The sequence below is a fragment of the Lytechinus pictus genome, chromosome 2 (assembly GCF_037042905.1).
Source record: "Lytechinus pictus isolate F3 Inbred chromosome 2, Lp3.0, whole genome shotgun sequence".
Lineage (NCBI taxonomy): Eukaryota > Metazoa > Echinodermata > Echinoidea > Temnopleuroida > Toxopneustidae > Lytechinus > Lytechinus pictus.
The window spans coordinates 67874164-67885689 of NC_087246.1; the positions used below are offsets into that span (position 1 = coordinate 67874164).

The following is an 11526-nucleotide window of genomic DNA, read 5'->3' on the forward strand; positions in this document are numbered from 1 at the left end:
GGTATTTCAATATCTAACCGAAGGAGAATTTTTAAAACCATCATACTAGTGTAAAGAATTATTTCAACTATGGTGTTACTGTAATGAATATCAGAAAATCATCAAATCTGGCTATCAATTTCTTCCAGTCTATTATGACTGAAATCATTCTGATCTAATGTACTTTAAAAGAAATTTGGTATCAAAAATTTTCTCTTAACTATTTTATTGTTTTTTGTTGATTTCTTATTTATTTCTGTGTTTTTGGACTTCTTTTTTTGTTGCTTTTTTGATGGAAATTGGGGCCAACTTAATTCTGATCATAAACAAGGCAAAGTTAATTGATTTTAGGAAGTAAAATGTAGAAATAATAAAATGAATTCAAGTTTTGAGCCATTTTGAGTCTGACAGGACTTACATAATGTTGCGTAGTACACGTGATTTCGTAACCATGTACCAGGGCATCACAAATTTGATCGTAAAAGTTGTACAAGAGTTAAAAGTAAAAAGATAGCGAATGGCACTGTCTTAAATATTTTGCCTGCCAGATTCATTTGGAAAAATGGCGAGGTGGACAATTTCCACCCCGTCGGGCCTGTTAGGGTGAAGTCTATTGCCGTTAAAAGATGATGTGGTATAAACATGTTGGGCTTTAACAGCTATCATGATTTCTTTTTTCATTCGGACATGAATTTCTATTGATGCGTACTTCAAACAATGTTGTAGCAGGAACAACGAGCAAATGAATATTACATATTTCTATCTGTATATTTATTTCTTTTTTAGGAAATGTGTTTTTTCACTTTTTTGTGATATAACTGTAAATTATTATAATTTTTTTTCTTTTTATTATCACATTTTACAGAACGTGCATGATGTTTTGTCGTCAATTCTGGATTCTAGCTGCAATTTGTGGAGGTTTCTTACTGCTGTATTGTGCACTGCTTACAAAATCAACCTTAAATGCATATTCGTCTACAAGAAAGAAATGTGATGCTTATCCTGCATATAATAAATATGTGGCTGTATCATCTAATACCTGTCCTTCATTTGAAAAACATAAATCTGTGTCAAACCATTCTGGACTATCTAACCGGTGTGTAAGATATTTTTCTGTATGGTTAGGGCCGTACGGAAGTTGGACCGAATATGCTGTGATTGAGAATCTTTTAAAAGACGCACAAGATCATAAAAGTACAATTAATAACAGTAGAATTATATTGAGCAAAGAACATCCCAGTTTTTTTCAAGAATGTCCAGATTTCACTTGTGACGTAGTCATAATAGGAATGCAGTCAATAGAAAATCGCTCTGTTCTGGAACACAGCGATGCCATATTTTTTAATATAAGGCCTAAAATACATAGAGAGAAAACACATGAATTTTTAGAACAATCAGTCAAGGACCTGCCATCTAACATAAAAATTATTTTTTATTCCATGGAAAGTCCACTGATGCTGAATTACTTTGATCCACAAATTGACAGAATCAAATATCATATTGACATGACTTATTTTTCTGACACTGATGTACACCTTCCGTACGGTCGGTACATTTTCGGAGAGCCGACAGACAGAGAATTGATTAACTATGCCGAAAATAAAACTGACCTTCTTGTGTGGGTTGCTTCCAACTGTAAAAAAACATTTTGGCCCCGAATGGACTGGGTGAAAAGTCTAGAGAAATTGATAACATTTGATACATATGGCAGATGTGGTAGGAATATTGGCTGTCTTCCTCGACTGTCCCCAGAATGCGCCAGGAAGCGATCCCATTATAAATTCATTCTTGCCTTGGAGAATTCACAATGTGACGGATATGTGACCGAAAAGTTTTGGCTGAATGGTGTCATGAATGGTATAGTCCCAATTGTTTATGGAGGTAAACGTGCCGCTTATGAGCACATAGCTCCCCCCAATTCCTTTATCCACATCGGTGACTTTTCCTCGCAGCAGGAACTTGTAAACTACCTCCTCAAAGTGGACAAGAATGACAGTCTTTACAATGAATTCTTTGCCTGGCGGAGGCAAGGTCACATTGAGATAGTCTACCCTGATTTGAAGCCTCAGTCTTTTTGCAAAGTCCTCCCAAAATTGTCTGAATCAACTCCTGTCAAGAGTGTCGGGGATTCTAATTATTTTCAAAGTTGTAGAGGAGGTGCCAAAAGACCATTTAGTGTGGATGGGGACATTGAAAGCTGGACACCATGGAAATAAACAAGGAATCACGCTCTGATCAGGTACACTTCAGAATATCATTATAATATATTCATGTGAGGAGTTAAGAAAGAATTTTTTTTTCTCAATGTAAAATGTTTTTTTTTATCTTGTTGTTGTTGCAGGAGTTTCTGCATTTACTGTATACCAATAGCTGAAATTAATTTACAATACAGAAATATAATCATAATATGGCAAAATGTTATAATAGAGGAGTAATAATAGAGTTTGGACATATAAATACAATATTGAAATTTTAAACACCCTAGGGTATTCAGCTGTAGGCGCATACCCTCATCCACTCCCCTCAGATGCTCTCAACGGCCTCCCGCAGTCACCCTCGAGAGCATCATGACATTTCCAGAGGCCACCACTGTAGAGCCCTGTGGTATTCACACTTTATGGTACAAACTTCAGATGATTTAGAATTAAAATTAACATATGGTCTTATGTTGTATAAATAATAAAAAAAAACTCTAATTCTGTAGCTGTCTTTAAATTGTAATCTATGGTATTGAATGCCTTCAATACATGTACTTGTACCTCAAAGGTGTGCTTTTTTTCAATTGTGAATCTCTTATTTTGTTGTATAATTTTACAATTGCATGGTCAGCTGATAGACTTTTCCTTCAGCCTTATTACTTGGGAATGAATAATTTATTTGTGTCCAGAAAAGAATACAGTAGTTTCTAAACAAATATTTGAATTTTTTTAATATGCTGGGTAATAATGTAAAAAGCGCTTTGATAGAGCATGGACCTACATTTTGCCTGTGTTTTGCACTGTACAAAAATGTTACATTTTAGTACTATTATTATAGTGATCTATTATGGCATTTAGCAATCTGGCAAGGGTCTTCAATTTTGTAAATGGGACATGTTTTTGAAATTTCTAGTTGATCCCACAAAACTCCATTTGATAGAGTTTAATTGAAAATATGTGAAAGCGGAGAAGCCATTAAAATAAATTATATGTCAAGGCAAATGTACACTGATACAGGTTTAAAAGATCAAACAGTTTCTAAAATGTCATGAATATTGGTAGGATTAAAAGGGAATCCAAACTTAGTAAAAACTTGTTTTTAGAGAAAAAGAAAAATCAGAAATGTTGATAGGTGAATGTTTGAACAATATCGGACAAACAATAAGAAATTTTTAGAAGTTGTAAAAATTGGTAATCATGCTCATGAAGACTTCAAATTGGCCACATATGTGATGTCATAGTGATATAATAATGGCAAGGACTACTCTTCCGTGTACTCCAATATATAATATGGCTAAAATATCATTTTTTTTTCAAAAGTTTTACTTCAAATTACATTTTTCTTTCATGAGGACATAAAACAATCTACTAACTGGGTTATATTTAGATTATTGCCCCAGGGGAATTGGTACTTAGGAGAAAACCACAAATCCCTGATAATTAAGTACATGGGCTATGGGAAAGTTGTCCTTGCCCTTTGTCATAATTTACTTACACAGTTGCCAATTAAATCTACATAGTCTTAGGGATCTCAATCTTAAAGGAGCCATAACTTTCTTATTGCCTGTCCAATTTCTTTCAAACTTTCATCATTCTGTTTTATTTATTTTTCTCCTTTTCAACAACAAGGCAGGATTCCCCTTTTAAGAAATAAGGAACATTTGGCATGCTTACCTAAATATGTAGAAAAGTTGTTTGCATTTTATGCATGTACAATTTTAGATGCAATTAGGGTTAGGGCCCGGGGGGGGGGGGGCACTCAGTATATAATGCATAGTGGGTACATGTATGTGCCGCGGAGGGGACCCCCATTTTTACACTCAAATTTCCGTTCCAAGGCATAGCATTTTTGTCTTATTGAGAAAAAGAACAAAGAAAGCCGCTCCAAGGCATAGCATTTCCTTCTTATCGAGAAAAAAGAAGAAAGAAATCCGCTCCAAAGCTTCGCATATTTTTCGTTACGCCGTTCCGGTCGCGTTGATTTGCTACAATTTTGGTGAAAAGCGGCCGTAGAGCGCTTTTCGACCATCGCCTATAAGCGCGAGCGCACCCGGCGGAGGCCGCGCTATAGCTGCGTCATGCACGATTGCCCGTTCCATATAGGGATGCATACGCACTCACAGAGATACGGAGATCCGTTCCGAGGACCCCCGTTTCACAAACATTTGTAGTTCCGAAGCCCGTTCCGAGGACCCTCCTTTTTACAATAAGCCCGCTCCAAGGCCCCCGTTTTTTGCCTCGCCCGCGGCACACCCCTACCACTTTTTTGGTCGAGTGCCCCCCCCGGGGGTTAGGGCCAAGTTTTGTTAACTAGATCCATAAACTTTCTAAGTTATGATGGTAATTCCACAAAGACCCCCAACATGGTCTAAGTTCATTAACCCTAAATGACCTTTGACCTTGGTCATGTGACCTCAAACATCTTCCCAGCCCCCTGGACTCAAATCAGTTTTAATAGACCATTGAATGACATTTGGGATTTTTTCTGACATATTCATGGATCATATTTTTTTTAAAATCAATATTTCAGTAATGAAATGACATTATTATATCATCATCATCATCGTCATCATCAATCATCATCATTATTACTACTACTTATACTGTGCTTTTCCCAATTGGCCCAACATGATTACAATGAACTAATTGAGTGGAACTATTTAATCTTAAAACTACGAAAGAGATGGATTTTTAATTCCTTTTTGAAAATTGCTAGTGTTGGAAACTGTCTACATGTAATATAGCGAATCATTCCAGCATTTTGAAGATGTAAAGTTCTATTGTTAATGTATGAGTTAATGGGCCGTATGCATAAAGACAAGCAATTGCTTATAAGCAAATGCTTTAAGCAAAAGCAAGAGCTGGTCAAGCAAAAGGGCAAGTTCAAGCAATTGCTTAAATTCGTATGCACAAGCTTTTGCTTGTGCTGAAACCTTTTGCTTGCACTGCCTAAGCAATTGCTTATGTGTTGGACAAAGGATCGTTACGGTTGTGCGAACATCGCACAGTAGGACAACGACGCTTCGTTCCCGACCTGGCAGAAGTATTTTTTATTACGCAAATAGGGGGAAAACAGCGCAGAGCATCAGGGGGGTTTCTGTGTAGATCGATGGACAAAAATTGCCGTAAAAAGTCTAAAATAACAGGAATTTGATTAGATATGAAATCACAACATAACCTCTGGAATATGGAGCTTGAAACGGTATGAAAATTTAATCCTTAAACGAGAATGCCATGAGTAAGCAAGAGCTCAAGCTGGTCTGGAGGTGCTTGAAAAAACGCAAGCAATTGCTTATCAAGACAAGTAAAAGGTTTATTTTATGCATACGGTTTTAAGCAATTGCTTGATCTTTAAGCAATTGCTTGCGGACATCAAGCAATTGCTTGTGCTTGCTAGCAAAAGCATTTGCTTGCAAGCAATTGCTTATGTTTATGCATACGGATTCAAGTAAACGGCTAGCACAAGCAATTGCTACTTTTTATGCATACGGCCCAATGATACAAAGAGGGTCACCAGTGACCAAAGCGCTCTTACAGTAAAACCATTACTTAAATACTCTGAAGCCTGTTTATTGAATGTTTTGTAGATAATCAAGATAATGGTGATAATAATAACAATGTTTAATAATTTGTCAGTTTCCAGGGAGTCTGTATCCTCATCTCTACTTTCCCTTATTTGTGCTTGCTTCAATCACTATGGCCTGTATTCTGAAGTCAGGTTTAACTTCAACTCAGGTTTAAAGTTGTGGTTTAAGTATGGAAAGCCAAAAGTATCGAATTTTTTATTAAGTTGTATGTATCTTATGTTTACTGTGCTCTTTCCTGATTCATCAATGGTGAAGACAATCATCTATTTTACTTCCTACACAATTATGAATGATTTGAGAGCTGAATGAGCTGAAATATGATATCTCTATTTTAATGTGATTTATGTGACAATTGCCTATCCATACTTAAACCACAACTTTAAACTGGAGTTTAAGTTAAACCTGACTTCAGAATACGGACCTATGTAACTTACATTTTAGTGACCATTGTTAAAGGACAAGTCCACCCCAACAAAAAGTTAATTTGAATAAAAAGAGAAAAATCCAACAAGCATAACACTGAAAATTTCATCAGAATTGGATGTAAAATAAGAAAGTTATGACATTTTAAAATTTTGCTTAATTTCACAAAACAATTATATGCACATCCTGGTCGGTATGCAAGTGAGGAGACCGATGACGCCATCCATTCACTATTTATTTTTTATTTTATTATATGAAATATGATATATTCTAATTCTAAACATCGATTAATTCCTCCTTGATCATGTGGAATTAACATTGCGTAATACTTTATATTTCAGTCAAGTTGGTCCCTATTGTCAAATTTGCAAAAAATGAAATATTGTCTAATTCAAACAATAAAAAACAAACTAGATTTTAATTCGTCATGCGGACAAATTAGGTGGTCTGTCCTTATTCTCGCCATCATGATCACTATTACCATGCTCATGCAGATCAATATGATCTTCATGATGACAACGGAATGGTCATTATGGATGGAATACTTCTGTAAGACGGGAGATGATAAAGCACTGTGAAAAGGGTCTCTTTGATATATGAAAATACATGTGATATGAAAAAAGTAATTATAATCTGTTTTATCTTGCTAAATTTTAACTTTCATACCTTTTAATTATCATAAAGTATCATGTACGAGGTGGTAAAAAGAAAAAAAAAATGAAAAAAAAATCATCTTGTTCACCCCTAGGACTCGAACCTGCGCCCCCGAGAACTCAAGTCAAGTGCGTTATCCATTAAGCCACGATATTCCCCATAGAGATTATACGTTCCCATAGAGATTACACGTAAGGAAATTTGAGAATTACAAATCCAATTTTGCAAGCGAAAAACGGGCATGATCTCGGCATCTGATAAAAAAATGGAGGGCACACTTCCGAAAGCTTAGAATCTCAGCTACTACATGTATGTAGTAAACGCTCAGAGATAACTGACAAGAAAAAATGGAGATATAGCTCACGAAATTGAGGAATGTAGAATCTAGTTTTGTGAAAAAGTCATGTCCCATAGAGATTACACGCAATATGAGGAAAAATGACATGCCTCTTTTCATCGCTGTTTTACGCCATGATGCGTTTTTCAAAATGAAACTTCATGTTAATTAAGGAGAAAGAGTACATTCTAAACTACAACATATCGAAATCTGGGCGAAAAACAATCAATATTTACGGAGTTATGATCAAATTTGCATAAATTTGATGACGTCATTTTTGAAAAAAATGAAATTTTCAGTTTAGGCGCAATTTTGATGACGTCATGATCAAATTGAGGGACAATGGTGACATGAAATCGAATCTATAACTCATACTCTATCGATACATGAAAAAAAAATTTGGGGTCAACGGACTATTTAAAGAGCTACATTGAATTTTCAATAGACATGTTTTTGCCCATATATGGCCTGTAGTGAGAGCTCGCGCGCACACATGCTGCAAACTTTAACGGGTGTTAATTTCGTTATTAATGGTCGTAGAAGGTTGTTCAATGTATCAAATTGCTCAGAATTATATCATCAATGCAATGATGTAAAAAAAAATGTGTTTCTGCGTTGCGTTAAGGAGTAACGCGCGGAAACGCGCGCGCATACGTGCGCGCAAATTTTTGAAATGCTTAAAATGACTTGAAACGTACCCAAAAATTTTTATAGACCATTTAGAGATTTTTTTTTGCTTTGACGCGCGCCATGACCTTTACATGACCTTTGATGACCTTAACAGATGACCTTTGACGTAAAGTTTATATCATGTGAATATGGTTGATTATTGATGATCCGTTATGTTAATATGATCAAATTGAGAATTTTACAAAATGGCGCGTAGATGACGTCATCGTGACCAGATGACCTTGAAAAAATTTGTGGACCGTGTCTATGATCGATTCTATATATGACAGAAAAATCAGCCAAATTGATTTCACCAATTCAGAGAAAAGTTGGCGACAAACATAGGTGCTAAAAATAAATAATAAAGAAATAAAGAAAATTCTGACGAAATTAAGAGGTGATCTGTCATAGACAGACCACCTAAGTAGTCAGTGAGGGACATCATCGACTGTCTCATTTGTATGTCACTGAGTTGTGCATATCACTGTTCTGTGAAAAATAAGCAAAGCTTTAAAATTTCATAATTTTCTTATTTTACATCCGATTTTGATGAAACTATCAGCGTTATGCTAGTTTGATTTTTCTCTGTTTATTCAAATCAACATTTTTCTGTGGTGGACTTGACCTTTAAATCTTTTCATTCTTAAGGTTGCCTCTTATTCTCTTTCCAGTTTCCACCTCTTGCTTTCCCTTTTCTTTTCACTTATCTCTATTTACTTCCCTTTTCTCATCCTTTTCCTCTCCTCTCTCCTCTTTCAGTCCCCTTTTTCCACATTATTGACACCTAAGTTGTAGTAATTATGTTATTGGCATTTATCTTACATGTATGATACAAATTTCTTTTTCATCTGTATGAATCTGTATTGTATTTGAATAATTAGCTATAATGTTTACTCGATATTTTGTTATGTTTCTATTTTTACATGTAACAGTTACACATTTCAGTCTTTGACTGCTTGTGAATGTATTTTGATAGTTTTAGCGAAATAAATCCAATATACATGAATAATTTGAACAATATTCTCTGTTTCCAAGGAAGCTAGTGAAGTGAATTAAAGAGTGGCTGGGAAGGACGATCTCCAGAAACCTAAGAAGTTTGTAGTCGTTGAATACAAATTGGATGATGAGAGCGAATAGTAGAAAGAAGCCCATTGCAGTAATCATATGAGAAAGAACTAATTAACAAACAGTTACGGTTGATCCAATCAATCGTAACTATATGGAAATCCATCAGTGTCATAATTTTTTCCACAGGAAATTTGCACAATATCCTTTGGCCCGTATTCTGAAGTCTGGTTTAACTTAAACTCGGGTTTAAAGTTGCGGTTTAAGTATGGATAGCCAATTGTTAAATAAATCACAAACAGTAGAGATATCATATTTCAGCTTAGTTGGCTCTCAAATCATTCATAATTATCTAAGAAGTATAAATAGATGATTGTCTTCACCATCGATGAATCAGGAAAGAGCACAGTAAACATAAGAAACATACAACTTAATAAAAATTTTGACACTTTTGGCTTCCCATAATTCTAGCACAAAGTTAGACCATGATCTAAGTTAAACCTGACTTCACGGAGAATCACAGTGAAAATGGGTGGGTGTGTTTGAGTGTAGGAAGGGTGTACTCACCAGAGCTCTGAAGGGCAACCATCCCAGGAGCAGTAGCTGATACCTGCGTTACCATGGTACCATAACCAAACTTCTCCATCTTGTAGGAGACGTAGGAGAAGTATTTGAAATAGTGGACGGATGACGGACACCACGCCACGGCACAAGCTCATCTGGCCCTTCGGGCCGGATGACCAAAAAAGGATGGACATGCCCTCTTGTCGGACCTTTTGACCCCATCATCCTCATACCGGTACGTGGTATTACACAAGGATCATTTGCATACAGTAGATGCAGACATAAAGAAATGAGAGCAAGTCAGATAAAAAAGCCAACATTTCTGTAAAAGACCAACAGACGGACAGGAAAAGTGATTACAAGGTCTCTGCCAAACTTCATTCAGGTATAACAGGGTATACTTTTTGCACCAACATTACAGGTTAGGGTCTGATTTTCCCTAGTTTGCAAGCACAGACTCATATACTTTAACCAATTATACCACATCTATATTTGAAGACTAGATGCCAAATTGTATATATGTGTTAACCCTAAAAAGACTGGGGGGAGGGGTGATTCAGCCCCCCCCTCGACATTTTTCGCGATAAATCCGCCGCGCGAATTTTTTTTACCGCGTCACTCGCTGACTTTTTACTTTCAAGTCTCGCGCAACTTTTGAGACCAAAATTGTGACCCCCGGGTACGCGGTTCCGAAATTACACAACATTTAGTAAGTGCATGCAGACCCAAAATTACTCAAAAACGTGAAATTGTGTAAAAACCAATGCAAATGGTGTATTTAGCCAAAATTCATAAATGTATCATCATTTTTATTTTTACTGCTTAAAATCAATTAATTTTATCTTTTTATGGTCAAAATAAAGTCCCTGACGATTTCCATTGAAAAAACAATAAAAAACAAAAAGTCGAAAAACAAAGAAATACATAAGAAATTTAGAAAACAATAGAATAAATGTGATGTTGAAATTTTTTTTAAATAAATTTGATCAGATGCCTATCTAGAGTATGTGAAACAAAAATTAGCATTTTAGGGGCATTATTTTATTAATTAGAGCAAACTTATGATTTTACGCATAAATTAGCATAATTAATGAGCAATGAGATTTTTCGTAGAATTTGATATTATAGTTTTGTAGATAATGCCATGGGTAACGCGCGTGCCAATTTTCGTCGCGATCGCGCGATCGACGGCCGAGATCATAAGGGGGGGCTGATTCAGCCCCCCCCAGTCTTCTTAGGCGTCGAAATAGCCCAGTCTATTTAGGGTTAAAGCCACAGTAAATAGTGAATCTAGTCTCACTACTTCAGACTCCGCATTATGCACTGATCTAATCGCTGGGCTAGTTTGCTTCAGTTAAACTTGGAACGATATACAATTTACATACCGGTAATTCATTTTAATAAGAAATAACAACCAACCAAACTAAATATAATGGGAGGATCAAACCAAAATGTAAGAACCAAATTAATAAAATAAACCAACATGATGAAAAACCTCCCTTTGAGAACACTTTACCCCAGTTTCCCTTGCAATCAATTCTCTTCTCCAAGTACGAAAAACCCTACTGCCCCAAGCATGCAATGTAAGTATCAAAACACCTATTTCTTGACCTCGGTCCGGATATAACGCAACAGCCCGACTGCGGTCCTTGCAAAACATGCCGCCATTTTTATTCACTTACTTTCCTTATTTCGAGGTCGATTTTCATCGTTCGAAATTAGAAATGGACTAACATTGAATTTCTTAATACAATATGCCTTTGAAAACGTGATTAAATATCGAATACAATAATTTCATTCAGAAGGTTCTACTACAGGCAGAGAATTCTTACGTAATAGCACAGCTGTTGTTTATCATTTCGTCCTTGGCTCAACGCTCATAATCTGGCCTGTGGAGGTGAAATTGAGACAGCAGGGATTACCTGGCCAAGCGGGGTTGATCAGGCGGGTGTTTCATAAAGCTGTTCGTAAGTTAAGAGCGACTGGTGATCCTGTCTTGCGGTAAATGGTACACACCATTAGCGATGATCACCAGTCGTTCTTAAAGTCG

The 11526-nt window shown here is 36.1% G+C and overlaps 1 protein-coding gene across 1 annotated transcript; it reads left to right on the forward strand.

Annotated features, from left to right (window-relative positions):
- The first annotated feature begins 836 nt into the window (after positions 1-836).
- Positions 837-8917, forward strand: LOC129255115 (alpha-(1,3)-fucosyltransferase 7-like). The gene has a single exon (XM_064095487.1). The coding sequence runs from the start codon at positions 852-854 to the stop codon at positions 2193-2195; it is 1344 nt and encodes a 447-aa protein (XP_063951557.1). The 5' UTR covers positions 837-851; the 3' UTR covers positions 2196-8917.
- The last annotated feature ends 2609 nt before the right edge of the window (positions 8918-11526 follow it).

What these genes read in the sequence shown, in the direction of transcription:
- LOC129255115 (XM_064095487.1), top strand. Translation starts at nt 852, where the DNA reads ATGATGTTTTGTCGTCAATTCTGGATTCTAGCTGCAATTTGTGGAGGT.